This window comes from Astatotilapia calliptera, chromosome 23 (genome assembly GCF_900246225.1).
Source record: "Astatotilapia calliptera chromosome 23, fAstCal1.2, whole genome shotgun sequence".
In the NCBI taxonomy this organism is placed as follows: Eukaryota; Metazoa; Chordata; class Actinopteri; order Cichliformes; family Cichlidae; genus Astatotilapia; species Astatotilapia calliptera.
The window spans coordinates 42,925,745-42,940,998 of NC_039323.1; the positions used below are offsets into that span (position 1 = coordinate 42,925,745).

A 15,254-nucleotide genomic window follows, 5' to 3' on the forward strand; every position below is an offset into this window, starting at 1 on the left:
ATATATATACCCTAGTAAGCTATAGTACTTTTTCCTTTGGGAAGGTACCATCTGTGCAGTCTGCAATTTTGTTGAAGAAAGATGTTGAATCTATTTAATATTTCTTGAAAAATAATTGATTTCTGTGCATTTTTTTTTTCACACTGCATCAAATTAAGGTTGATTACGTCGATTAAGCATCATGAGGTGGAGTGTGAGGGGTGGTTCCCTATTTTTTATTTATTTATTTTTGTTGTTGCTGGGAGTTGGAACCCTATTAGTTAGGTTGCTTAATATTTACGCTAAGTACTCTTTAAAATACCAGAATAGGGAGGATGGTGTAGGTTTAAGTTTATTAGATTGATCAGTATTGCTGAACTATGAAATTTTTTTTTTGTATACAGGTATAACAGAATAGCTTTAGTGTAGTTGTTGTTTTAAACTTGAGTATGAACTTAAACAAAATGCAGCAAGATATTTAAAAAACAGTTTTGTTGATTAAAAAACACTATATCGGATTCATATCGGTATCGGCAGATATTCAAATTTATGATATCGGTATCGGACATAAAAAAGTGGTATCGTGCCATCTCTATTACAGACACGGCGTTTTGCAGTTTTGCATAATTTTAAGAAGTTTTAATTTGATTAGTGTTGAACGGCAGAAATGAGGCTCTGTTGTCGGAAGTAAAACAAAGCAGCGGCTGACAGCGCTGGTGCTCAGACTGGTGCGTAACGAGCAAGTGAATAATGCAGAGAGAGAGGTGCAGGAAGTGGTGTGGTGGAAGCAAAACAGCAAAAGTCAGAGTGAATCCATGACGATGTTTATGTGAAGCTTAGTTTGGATCTTCTTTGGCTGCTGGTTCAGTCAATATTGTTTGGAGAGAGATCAAACCTGCAGCTTCAGAATCAGCACAAAAACAGACGTGAACACAAAGCTCGACCCGCCGACACATCAGGATCAGCGAGCTGTCGGCTTTCAGCCCGGACCGTGTCCGTGCCGTCGGCGAGAAAGTCACATCTCACTGATCCTGATCCGTCAGCGGATCGAGCTTTGTGTTCACGTCTCTGTGCAGAGTCCGTGTTCCTGCTCTGATTCACTGTTTCAGCTGTTTGGTGGTTGTTGAAATTTTGTGAGGTTTCACCTGAGATTCTGGCGTTTCGGCCAAAATAAATTTATATTTAAAAATCGATTCAGGATTTTGATGAATCGATATCACGTTATCCAAGCCAGAATCTATTTTAATCGATAAATCGATCATCAAAACCCTGCCCTACTCCAGCACATAACAGCAGGGTGCAAGATGCCAGCAGGCAGGGCGTGCAGGGAGCATCATATCCAAGTGGCCGGCATAGTGTACAGGAACATCTGTGCCGAATGCAGCCTGGACGTCCCGAGGTCAAAATGAGAGACGCCCCCAAGGGTGGTGGAGAATGACCGAGCTAAGATCCTGTGGGACTGTGTGCAGAGACTCCCAAACTAGGCGAGCGGCTCCAGCAGATCCCGGGAACAACATCGGAGATCTGTGTCCAGAAGAGCGCAGTCCTGGGAACAGCTGAGATACTGTGCAGGACCCTCAAGCTCCCGGGGCGAGCCGGGAATTTTATTTTTCATTCAAAAGCCAAATTATGTCAAAATGCCAATGAACAAAAAAAGGATATTTACCGTAATTGTCGGGCTATAAGCCGCTACTTTTTGCACAAGCTTTGAACCCTGCGGCTTTTAGTCAGGTGCGGCTTTTCTATGGATTTTCCATGATTTTTGTGATATCGTAAGACGATTTGTTTTGTTTGTTCCGCTGTTGTACGGCACTACGTTGCCTGGCGGAAGGATCGGGGTTCAAGAGTGGTATGTTGGTCACATGTCCATCCGCCAGGCAACGTAGTGCCGTACAAGTAGCGCGAAAAACAAACTTCAAAGTAGCGCTACGCGTTCAGCGGGAGTCGTGGATGACGAGCGGCGATAAACTTGCGAAAAGCAAGTTATGCTCAACTCCACCGGTGGAATCTGACAGCGTGGAAAAGTTTGAAAACATCCACGATCACCAACGGATTTTGAAGGGCTGGACTGCTGCATGATGGAGAGGAGGACACCGCCACGGCCCTTCTGAGGGTGTTCGACTCTGACACTGACAACGAGGATTTCTTTGGTTTTGAAAGTGACAACGAAAGAAAGAAGCGGAGAGTGGATGACGAAGCCATCCTGAGCCTGTTCGTATCCGACACTGGAGAAGAGGACTTTGGTGGTTTTAGTGGCAGGAAGATGGTGGTGAATGACTGACTTTTCTTCTTGTTAAAGCCGTGTCACTGCACCTGAGCATAAAAGGTAGTCCAATCTATTTTTCTGGTGTGCTGTAGGCTACTGTTATGTACTACATTTGTTACTCATTTATGAAGCACAGCACATGTGCAAATATGTACCCATAACTTGTTTTTCAAAATATTAATAAAAGGGGTGTGTCTCCAAACAGCCATCTCTTTCCTGACAATTCCCTTTGTGCATATTCTCTTACATATGATAAGTCAACATTGAAACACCTGCGGCTTTTGGTCAGGTGCGGCTAATGTATGTACAAAACAGGATTTTCCCCTGATTTTAGCTTGTGCGGCTAATATTCAGGTGCGCTTTGTAGTCCGGGAAATACGGTAATGAGAAGATTGTCATTCTACTAATCTACAGAAAATCATATACATATGTAGTATGTGTATATTGGCTTCAAACAACCAGTACATGTGTGTGTAACCGTGTAGGTCCTCAGTCATCCAGGTCATGTCGTCTAAGGAGCTTGGAAAGAAAGCAGCTGGACTCCTTTAAGTTGCTTGAAGACGTCTTTAGAACTGAAGAAGCTTGTCTTTGGAGTGCAGCATAGTCGTGTGTGAAGCTTGATCTTCACACAGGGTAAATGGATGTTGGACGCACTGCAGTCAGGCCTTTGCTGTTTTGAGGTGGATGACTTGCATTCTCAATCTGACCTAAATTCCTCAGCTGTGACAGCATCAGTTTCAGAGAAACTGCAGCTCCCACAGGCCCCACATCCAACCGTTTTATGGCTGCAACTTTTCACTGGGAACACAAGCAGGGTGTGACAAACTGTGTTATTATGTGCCTCGCTGCTCCCTGTGCAATGTCTTTAGAGGCAGCTGCCATTATGTAATTTGTGGGTAATGACTTGTCCAGGCCAAAAGAAGAATTGAGAGCTGGGAAAGCATTCAGTGGATGGATGGTAGAGGGCGCGTACACACACAGACACACACACAATCATCAGCTGTGGACAAAGACTGCACTGTCTGCACCAGAATGGTGACCCCTCACATGTTCGTTCATAGGTTTAAGTGACTCGGGTGAGCGCGAGCCTTTTAGCTCCTGCCTCTGTTACCTGTTCCTTGCATCATGATCCTGAATTGTGATTGTGTGTCAGTGTGTGTCTGTAGCTTCAGATGAGCAGGCTGGGCTGACGTTTCTGTCTTTCCACAGGTATCCACCTTTCTTTGATGACAATCCATTTGGAATCTATCAGAAGATTCTGGCTGCAAAACTGGAATTCCCACGTCATCTGGATTTCTATGTCAAGTAAGATGTGGGCATCATGCAGGGGATCAGACACACAACCCAGCAATCGGTCTGCCAATGTTGGTCTTTATCGTTAACCACAGGAGTGGCTGTGAATGTTATTTAGGTAGAACAGGCCATCTAGTTGGAAGGTTGGCTGTTTCATTCCTTGTCAGTATGTCGAGGTGTCCTGTGATGCTTCTGTCAGAGTGAAAGCAGAAAGAAACACTGCATGAATGTGTTTACAGTGGAAAACATCTGTACAGTGAGACTTTGCTAAGAACACAGACATTGTGGAAACAATTGTAATTTATGAAACACTAGAAACTGGAGTAGGTTGTGATTGCTGACAGTAAACCCATCAAACGCTGTGACTCCTGGAGCAGAAGTGTTCATCGCTCAGGAGGGCTCGTTTCATTTAAACTTTAGAAATGTCTTTAAACTTTATTGTAACATAGAAACATGTTGACTCGTTGTGTGTACCTTAGGAATTGTCGTGCACAGTCGTGCTCCAGTGAACGCATCGGGAGCAACCCCGGGTTAGCATCCTTCCCTTTGGCACGCAGACTGGAGCTGCCACAGGTCGACTCACACCCGCTCTGATTAGAAGGCCACCTCCTCCACCTCCTGACCCACAACCACCCCAATATGTACTTCAGTACTTATTGGATATGCAGATATATGCATGATGGTGGTACAGCTGCTCAAAAAAGGCCTGCAGGTGGACCTGTTTGCAGGATGTGGCCAGTCGTATCCCAACTGAGGCTGACTGACACACTAACATGACTCAGTGTAAAACTTCAAACGGCTGTTGGGGCCGTTTCCTGAGGGTCCCTGTGGTTAAAGAGGCACTTTGGGTGGATCTGCAGTCACTGATGACACACCTGGCCTTTTTAGACTGGTTCCCCACCCAGTGCACAACACCCATCACAACAGCCTGAGGAGCAGGAATGATTACAGGCACTCTGGGTGGGAGTGTGTGTCACTAAGTTCTAATGCAGTGACTGTGGAGAGGTCACAGCTTCCACTGATAATTCAGCAAAGTCACAGCTTCCCACTCTTAAGCCATCTATCTAGCAGCCAACAGAGGAAGGGATTTTTAATATTCCCACAATTATGAATATCTTTCTTACACAGTCCACACCACAGTGTCCCATCCATCAAACTGTGACAGGCCGCACAGAGGGACACCCGCCGTCTCTCCAGCAGCTGCTGTTGAATGTAGACAAGCAGACAGACTGGAGAAATGTCCCAGCACAAGAGGAAACGAGTATTATGAGCTGCTACCTTAGGACTTGTTAGGAGCTCATTGATCGGACCTGAAGGATTCTCCTCTACCTCAGTGTCTTCGCTCACAGTTCCCATTAAAGTTCGTTCTAACTACATGAATTATTGGATATACAGTGGAACCCCGACTTACGAAAAATTCAAGTTACGAAGGCGCTGAACGGCAATATTTCTGCCCGTGTTACGAAATCCGCTGGCTCTGATTGGCTGAGCCCACAATGCCTTCCGAATCATGTGACAACCCCTTGGCTTTCGTACTTGCGCTTCGCTGTTAGCTATTAGCCTATAGCCTATCGTTCACTCAAAAGGCGCGATGGGTGCTTCGACTTACGAAAGACCCTCGGGAACAAATTAAGTTCGTCAGTCGGGGTTCCGCTGTTTTGACGTTTTCCTGTAAAACGTCCTCTTGGAGTGACTTTGAACAGCCATTGTCTGTGTGAATGCTTACATGGAAACGCAGAAACAGTCTAAAGTGTCTTTAATTGTTTTCCTTTTGGAAGTCCACGATGCCATAAGTATTCCCATTAAATCAAAATATTTCTTTGTTAAGTGTCATTCCCACAGTTCAGACACAGTGTGACTCAGTCACCAATGAGAAATAGTCGACTTGTCAGCATCCAGCTGTCGTAATTATCAGCCTGCTAGCAGGTGGTTGGATCTGAGATATGTTAGCTTTCTGTTCATCGGCAGGTATCGCGCTTTAAATGGACTGATTCTTATAGAGCGCTTCTCTGCTCTCCCGGAGTGCTCAAAGCGCTCTATGCAACACGCCACATTCACCCAGTCACACCACCGCTATACTGAGTGCTTTCTAACCACACTCACACACACTCACACTCCGATGGATGCATCGGAGAGCAGCTTGGGGTTGGTATCTTGTCCAAGGATACTTGGCATGCAGACTGGAGGAGCCTGGGATCGAACCTCCAACCTTCCGATCAGTAGGTGACCTGCTCCGCCTCCTGAGCTACAGCCACCTGTGAGAGAAAACCTGTGGATGTTTATATCACATGTTCTGATTTATAGTCTGATGAAGGTGTTGCTGAAAAATGTTCTCAGTTGCTTCAGTTGGAGATTGTCAGATGGACACACCTCACTTTGTCACCTGTAATAGGCCGTCAGTCACCCTTTAATGAGGAGATATTTGTCATTGTGACAGCGCTGGAAAGACATGAGTGGTTGTGTCCCACAGAGACAGTGCTGTACAACTATACTGTGAAGCTGTGGATTCACTGACTTTTCCTTTGTCTCCTCAGAGACCTCATAAAGAAGTTTCTCGTGATTGACCGAGCCAGACGGCTAGGCAACATGAAGGTGAGTTAGTTTGATTTGCTGCCTCCTGTAACCACGTGGTACCGTATGTCTTACTCTGAGTAGGCAGTTGATGACTAGCACAAGCCCGTGGTCCGGCTGGAGCACCGTAATCCTGAAGAAATAGACTTATGCAGAAGGGTTTTTGGAGTTATTGTGGTTTTTCAGTACATGTGTAATACGTCTGAATTATAATGTAAATATTCTCCAGTGAGAGCAGCCGCTTCACTCTTCTGAAGAACGTCAAGTTGGAGACATTTATTTCAGACAGAAGTATGGAGAGTTCTGAGGACAAAGACAGAGTTTCAAACATACGTAGGTTTGATGTGTAGGTATGAAACGCTCCATAGACCAACAATCATTTGAAATTCTTTTTTTTCTTATACTACACGAGTGTTAATAGAGGGCGGCTCTTTTTTATGCTCACAGATTTTAAAACAGATGGATGCAATTTACAGTTATGGTTTTAAAAGCCATTCTGCTTAATGAGCGCCAGCTCGTTTCAGAGAAATGTCCAGTTTGTTACAGTCAGTTACCCAGGATTGTATTACTGTGCATTTGAGCTGCTGCATTGATGACTTATTTGAAATTGGTCACTCTCCGTTGGGTGACCAGACTTCCCGCTCTCTCTTGGATGTTTTTTCTGTTCCTTTGTTTGGGATTTTTCCAGCTCACAACAACGTCCAGGAAGTTCTGGAGTAATCTACTCCAGTTTTAGCCGTGTGTTCGTTTAGTTGATCTTCTTTCTGATTTGATGTCCTTCCCGTTCCTCACAGCTGTTTCATTATTGATGGTTCTGGTGGATCCCACTCTGAGACTGGCATGTTTTAATAAATCTCACCATGTGGCAGAAGTGTGTCTGCGTCTTATGACAACAGGAGGTCATGTGACGCATTCATTAGACCTGTTCAACTGCTTGTTAACAGAAATGTCTAATCAGTCAATCAGCTGACTGCAGCCCATGTAGGGGTTGTTTAGATGACCTACTGAAGTTGAAAGAAACATTTAAGAAGCGAAGTGACTTAGTGACTTTGGATGTGGCAGGGTTGTCAGAGCCAGATGGACTTACACCCAGGAAAGTGGTTGGTGCTGCTTTCAAGCTGCATCTAGTAGTTCAAACAAGTGGATTTTCCTTCTGACTTCATTTAGTTGGTTTGATTCTTGGACGTTGCGTGCAAGAGATGTAAACCCTCATGATCAACAGCGTGCTAGTTGTAAGGACGATGTAAAAGCTTGGATACGAGCTCGAGTTCCTCAAACCTGGTCGTCTGCTGTGCTCCTGAACTGTTAGCCTGTAAATTAGTGACCTTTGGGTTTCTCATTAACTTCTAAAAGCTTAAGAACTCATGAGTTCAAGTCGGGGTGTTGAGGCATTCATATGTCCGTAACAAATTTGAATACCAACAATAGTTTTTAATAACCTGACCACGACCAATTAAGCCTTCGCAGCAGCCACGATGAAGAACATGAACACAGCAGAAGAATATGTTCCTCCTCTTTTCTAATGAGTCCTTGATAGAATTACAGGCTGTATTGTGTCCAAGTTTAGTAGCAGGGTTCGTACGGGTGCTTGAAATCCTTGAAAATGTTTGAATTTTAGTGTTGTCTTTTCAAGGTTTGAAAAGTGCTTGAATTTCAGATGTGGTGCTTAAAAGTGCTTGAAAGTGTATATACAAACTATACAGTTGTATGTATAGTTTTCAGGGTTTTTATCGGTTTCCAGCGTTATTTTGTTATCGTTTTTATCGTTAACTCGGTTTTCCTGGGTCTTTTCACGTGTGTTATGAAGAAAGCTTCTTTTTTTCAGTACCGGTACTACTTTTATTTTGTTGCATTTATCCGCGACACCTTAAAGGCCGGTCCATGAAAATATTGTTGGGCATAAACCGGTCCGTGGCGCAAAAAAGGTTGGAGAGCGCTGTGCTAACATTCCTGTTGGTCGCTGTTTTAATGAGTGTTTGATGGAAAACGACAGTCGCATGATAGGTGAGTCCTAGTAAATCATTTTCCAGTACGTGTACGTTACACATGCTATTTTTTAAAATTATGATTATTATTTTGCTAACTGTCAAACTCGCTGGGGAAATGATTGAAATGCACTGAGTGTGACGCAGTATGGCAGCGCAGTGCAGATCTCCATTCAAACTGAAGTGTGTCAGTGAACATCAGTGAAGTCAGTGTTTCACTGTGAGCTGCTCTCAGTGAAACAGCTGCCTCTCTGAGCTCTGTGATTAACGCCACATAATTCCACACATGATGATATTGACTGTGGCTGCCAGTATTCCTCAGCCTCATCGCTCATTAACAGAACGCAGATTTTGATGTTGGGAGGTTGAACAGTGCACTAGAATAATGACACACTGAGAGTTTTTCTTTCAAAGAAACTGATGAACTACTTTTGTCCAAAAAATGATACGTTTGTCAAGTAAACATTAAAGTCCCCAATAATCCTGGTCAATGATGGATAAACTTTTTTCTTATATTTTTGCTACTGATTTGACAATTTTGTTCTTGAACAATGTTTTCAAATTAAAAGCCTCACAATGTGTTTTTACATCCATCTTAAGTTGACAAATTGAGCTGTGTGATATTAAAAACCAGTCTTAAGCTCAGGGACAAATCAAATGCTGATTACCTGCTCCTGCTCTTTGTTGAGTCGAGACATCAGCCGACACTGCCGACCAGCTGTAGCCTCGTCTGGGTCAGTGCACTCGCACGGCTTCACCTCACTCACGCAGACACATGCGCTGAGGAAGTCAAGTAGATCAAATTTCAGTTGAGTGCAGTCTGCACAGAGCAGCAGCAGGAGCTCTGATTGGTCAAATGTGGCATATTAGTGGGAGATGAGTATTGTTCCTGGCCTATCAGAGTTCCTGCTGGTGCACTTTTGGAGTTTATTTCAATTTTCTGATCCAAAAAACCCCATGGGTGATGGTGTGTTTTTCTGAAAAAAAGAGAAATAAATGAGGTTCTGCTGGAGGTTTGTTTCTGTAATCATGACCTCGGTGTAGACTTGGCTGTAGCTCAGGTAGAGCCAGTCACCTGCTAATCGGACATTTGGTGGGTCGACCCCAGTTTGTTCCAGTCTACGTGCCGAATATTATCTCCGAGCAAGATGGTAACCCCGAGTTGCTGCGATGCCTCCAGTGGAGTGTGAATGTTGGACTGAAGGAGCGTGGAAAAAAGTGATTGTGTGAATGGATGAATAAGGCAAGTTGTATAAAGCGCTTTGACTGCTCACAGTAGAAAAGTGCCGCTGATTTACCGTTTCCCTTTGACAATGTGTAGTCCTATGTTTTCATTTCAAAACTTTAATAATGCCCGACTTTATCTGAATATTGAATGTGTGGATTAATAATAACGTCATCCTTTTGTGATTGTAGTGCACTTCAAAACTCTATAAAGATTTAAAAATCAGGAGCCATGAATGTGAGACGTTTCCCCAGGAAATTCCATCATTTGTAATAAAGTAACTGTAACATTTTACTTTGTTACAACTGCTGGAATTTCCTGGGTGCAACAAAATGTTACAGTTACTGTAGAATAGATTAGAATGCCTTTGTTGTCACTATACAGTTGTACAATGAGATACAGAGCATCTCCTGTATCGGGGCGAGGTTGCTTTAGCATTTTTCTGTCATCATTATTTAAACATTGCACTTTGCATTTACTCTGGTTTTCTTTGAACAATATTTCAGGCGACTGAACATTAAAGAGTGACAAATATACAAAAAACTGTGAAGTGAGGAAAGGGGGCAAATACATATTCCCAACACTGTGTGTACATACACATCGTGCTGTCTGTTTCAGAATGGAGCCGACGACGTGAAAAAGCACCGATGGTTTAAAACTATTGACTGGGAGGCCGTTCCTCTGAGGAAACTAAAGGTGGGTTTGATTCGGTGTATTTTTCACCTGTTCAGCTACATTCACATCAGGATGGTAAAAAACCTGCTTACATTTTGGACATTAGAATCATTTTCACAATTTTGCTTTTGTGCACGAGTACACCGATGGTTTCGAATGGTGCAATAATGCTGTGATTGAATTGTAGACTTTCATTTAAGGACTTTCACATTGCAGACATTCCTGTTTTCTTCAGTTTCTACAGGTGCATAGAGTAATTGGACGTTTTTGCTCTATTTCTTAATTATTCAATGGCGAATGCTTTGATGATGATGATGTCTTTGCATTTGCAAACTGTTTGCAATCCAAAGAGATCTCGGTGGAAAAACCAAAGCTACGGGACACATGGTGAAAACTGCTCGATCGACTGTCGGGTTCGGTGTTTACAGACGAAATGCTGTGGTGAGCTCAGTAACTACAGAATTCAGGGAAAACCCACGCAAAGAGAAAAAATCTTGGCTCAGTTGGCTGAGTGGAGAAGAATGTGGCAATATTCAATCGAGAGGTGGCTTCAGGAATGTAAATACAGAGGATTTCAGTCACGAGGAAACGATAGGAAACAATCCAGCTCTACAGCCTCTGTGTGGCTTCAAGGGACGACACGTCGGAATGAAATGAATAACCCTTTGAACTGAATTTAAGTCTGTGTGTTATCGCGATCTATTTTTGTAGTGCAGAATAGAGAACTGTGTCCCTGTCCGGATGTTTATGGATCAAACTTTGGATGAATTAAGAACACTGCCTGTATGTGAATACTCACTAGCATTGCCCTGCAGGTCCACACCTCCATTTAACACGTTCCTCCTCCTTGTTTCCAGCCTCCTATAGTTCCTAAGGTTTCCCATGAGGGCGACACCTCCAACTTTGATGTTTACCCAGAGGACGACTGGAAAAAAGACCCCCCCGTGGCCGAGAAAGACTTGGAGGTCTTCAAAAACTTCTGATCCCTCAGCCGTGTCTATTTATTAATCGATTGATTTATGTGGATAACTAACAACACACATTGTAAAACTACTATTGCAGGTACTCTGTTGGAGAAAACACTTATTTATCAAATTGGGGGATTTGCATCTTATCTGTAATAATGAACTTCCAAAGGACAGATGCTGTGACGTGTATGTATGAAACTAAAGACATGGTTAGCTTTTTATACTTTTATTTATCTGCTACTTTGAGTTTATTTTATTTTTTGTTTTTATTCTCTGAGCCATTCATATGCAAAAATATCTGGTTCATCTGAAACCAAAAGACTGTTACTTTCTGGGTATAAAACAGAAAAAAAATCAGGTCCTTTTATATAGTCGTGTTTTATAGTTTCTCTCTTTTTAAAATGTTCATGTAGTCATGTTCAATGTGACTGCAGACTGGTACTGTAACAGTCTTCTGATCAGCAGTCATTAATGACTTATTCTATATGTAGTCAGACACTTGGACAGGAAACCAGTAGCACTTGTAAAGAAAGTGCCTTACATCACTGTTTGATGTCTCGCAGCTACACATTTGAATTCTGTGCTGTGTCAATGGAGTTCAAAGTATAGTGGACGTGGAACGTGAGGTGCTGTTGGAGACAACATACCACTGAACTGTTGTCACATCTAATAATGTAAAGCTGTGTAACATCTCTGCGTTAGGTCTCCACAGCCCAAGGTTTTTGCCATGACTGTAGAGCCACAGCTGCTCTGCAGGCGCTTTGCTGCACCTCACTCATTTTCATTCTTGTTGTCGTATTTTATTTAAAGCCAAGGATGTTATGTAAGAGCCTCATTTAGTGCATCACAGTACAGAGTGAATGTGCAGTTGGTAGGGATACGAATCTAAATTCTCTAGAAGAACCAGTTCCCAGTTATAGTTAGTCTGCCTGCCCATCAACCCTGCTTATCCCCTTGCATTTGCACTACAGTCAGCCGTTTTCAGTTCATGCGCCGATGAGGTGGCACAGTTATCTTTATTGCACAAAACCGTGAGAGTGCAGTGGTACAAAGGAAAGTGTGTCAGGACAGAAACAGCTGTTAATGATGTCGCTAACACAACAGCTCTTTGGAGGCGCTTACACAGACAGCACAGCGTGCTAACGCTAAGCTAGCCAAGAACCCAGAGTTAAATGAAAGCATCGTGAATCTGACGCCAGCCCAGCGGTCAGAGCCTGAACATTGACCGGCATCGAAGCCAGCGATGAAGCCTTCATCTCTACCTGTTCATGTTTCTAAAGTAGAGGCACCGTGGCGATCGCTTAAAGTCTCTGTGCTGGTTTTCATCTTTGCTTCGTGTTCATACCTAAATACTAAGACAAGGATCACATGCGTGTCCTCGTCAGGACAGGGATTTGTGTCGGTGTGTGCTGGGACTGTAGCCTCATGTTATTAAATGCTTATAAGATGATAGTTTCAGGTCACAAAGGACTTTCTCCTGGGAACAGTAAACTAAAGCACTTCATTGCTTTTAAGAATGGTGTTCTGACTAATATATTTTTGAGTAATGACCCCAGCACTGATCGCACAGCATGCAATTACTCTGAACGACTATAATGTTGTTGATGTGCTGCTTAGTGAAGGTGATGACTCTAAAAGCGGAGCCAGTGAAAATCAATCGGTGATATTGATCTTATCAGTTCCCATTCTTAGCATTCGTACAGTCAGTATTCATTAGCATTTCTGTGAACTGTTGCTTGCTGAATATCACAACCATATCAACCTTCCAAAATAAACCTTGTTTATCACGGGTTTTGTGCCTCATGCTTCATTATGAGTTGGATCCATCTCATTCTAACTAAAATCAGCACAGCTTTCTTCCCTGCCTCCAGTGCACATCCGTAAAAGGATGGGTGGATGGGGTTGGTGAAGAAGCTGAACCCTACCGAACACCTCCAGGATGAACTAGAAGGGATGTTGAACTCTTGTCAAACATCACTGGCTGACTTCAGAAGTGCTGACTCCACTTTGAAAGTTGACCTTTTAGGCTGTTGTGAAAAAAACGTTGAAAGTAGCAGGAGCAACCTGATGGAAGCCATGATGTTTGTTCAGATGGATACGATGATAGAAGGGTTGTATTTTATTATCCACCGTCCGCAGGATGACATAAGAGTATTTTCCTTTTTTCATTCGTCCCTCGTGTCTGTATCCTGTTTTGTAAACACTGGAATTATTTTTCCTAATTCGCTGTGCAGATGTTGCTCTGAACACAACCTTACTGGACCTTTGAAACATCCTAGCCTATCAATGCCTTTGACTGGAATTTGTTTTTGATACTTGGCTCCAGCATCAATTCGTCTAAAACACTCTGGGTGGACTGTGTCTCGCTGCAGAAACAATCACCCAATGTCCTTATTACACAGGTTTTCCTCATCCATTTATTTGGATCTAGCTGCAGCCACACTGTCCATAAACAAGTTTTTTTTCTGATTGCTGTTTTTGTTTTTACAACTCAAATTGTTCCAGAGCTTGTGGCACACCCTGAAGACATTTTAAAAACACGTTTTAAAGGTGAAAAGTAGCTCCTGTGAAATGAGTTAGCGAGAGTCATTTGTCAGATAAGGCCAAGATACCCCCTCATGTCCACGTAGGTCTGCAAAAGTCCAGACAGCTAGAAGGATACCAGAATAGTGGAGCTGTTGGCGAGCCATGTATCTCATGATGGTAAGCTTTTCTCGTTGCACTTTTGTGTTATACGGACAAACAAAGCTGCTTTTCTGTCGTAACAGCGACGTTATGTGGTTCAGGACCTTACAGAAGTAGACGAAAGTCCGCTCTTCAAGCTCGCAGATGACTTATTCATTGTTTATCAGTCCAATGTCAGTTGCAGTGGACTCCAGACATTGCAACTCTAAATTAGATAAACTGATAAGAAAATGATTGGATCCAAGTGTCTCGAGCACCTGAGACCTGCTGTCAGGCAGAGAGCACCTGTCCCCTGCGTCACCTGTCCCCTGCGTCACCTGTCCCCTGCGTCACCTGTCCCCTGCGTCACCTGTCCCCTGCAGTTATAAAATTACATGTTTGCTTACATTTATTTATTTAAAATAAATGAGAAATTCTCATTCCTGTGAATAAGTCCTCAAGAGAAGTGGAAACATCAGAGATTTAACTTCAGTGAACTGAAATCTAACTTTAGATCCTTCAGACTCAGGTCACTGCATCTGTAAGACTGCACATAGATCTACTGAAGGTTTTCCAGAACATTATCACACATGGATGAATTCTGAGGTGGACCTTTTAAAGGAGACTCTTAGTGATTCAGTGACAGTCTGTTAGCTATGGATGAATGAAAACCCAAACTCCTGAGCCACATAATAAAGAAGCAGCTCTGTTAGGCCGCTGAAGGGAAGGACCACTGCAAACCAACTCAGAGCTCCCATTCAGTGAATGGTTTGATTAAAATGATAAGGATCATGTTCTTTGACGGTCCTAGTCAGCAGATCTTAACATGTCCACTTGTTAAACAACACTAAAAGTAGTGTCCACCCTCCGGGACGATGCCAGAAAATTCAAGAATCGGCGACTGCATGCTGTAACCTGGCACCTTACCTTTACCTTTATGGACACGCCTGTGCTGTAATCACCTGAGCTTAAATGTGTTGTTGACATTTGTGTTATTGTCTTGATACTTATCAGAGTGTATGATTGAATTATGCTGTTTATGGGCATCATTTTACAAAGAGCTTTGTGTCCTGTTAAGTAGTTTTTCTAAATAGAAACATCCGCATGCTTTAAAATACCTGAAGTGTCACACTAATCTGTATTCACAGGTTTTTCTCTTTGCTGTACCCCTGCTGCATTTCAAGCTTTGTTTTCTTACCCGACGAGTGTACATGTTCTGTCCAGTCCTGGGACATTGTGTCTTACACAGCAATATATTGTTTAAAATGTCAACCTTTGTCTTGGAAATATGTTTTCTGGTGCAAATATGCATTGTTTTCTACCCAATACGTAGCAATGCCTTTTCATTTCCATGAATTCTAGTTATACCTTTAGCTCTGAAGCCTGAGTGAAGTTTTAAACTGTCGAAACAAGTGGAGTTTATAAAGAAGCATGTTTTGTCCTGCTTGGTTTATTTTACACTCACCTGTGCGGCGTCCTTCAGCCACCCAGCAGCCTCTGAAGGTTAGTCGCCTGCCTGTGTAGTCAAGCAAACCTTTTGCATTCACAAAATGGAAATCTGACATTTGGGAAGTGAAGCCTTCATTGCTGTTTGACGTTTCTCGGGTCCAGGCCTTCATGAAAATACC

General features: G+C 43.0%; 1 protein-coding gene across 1 annotated transcript in view; it reads left to right on the forward strand.

The window, feature by feature from the left end:
* Window positions 1-15,052, forward strand: part of prkx (protein kinase X-linked) — a 41,496-nt gene extending 26,444 nt beyond the window's left edge. The window contains exons 5-8 of the mRNA XM_026158238.1: window positions 3,455-3,550; window positions 6,073-6,130; window positions 9,938-10,015; window positions 10,852-15,052. Coding sequence (XP_026014023.1) covers window positions 3,455-3,550; window positions 6,073-6,130; window positions 9,938-10,015; window positions 10,852-10,977 — 358 coding nt within the window. The 3' untranslated portion in view covers window positions 10,978-15,052. The remainder of the gene's footprint in view (window positions 1-3,454; window positions 3,551-6,072; window positions 6,131-9,937; window positions 10,016-10,851) is intronic.
* Window positions 15,053-15,254: the final 202 nt, after the last annotated feature.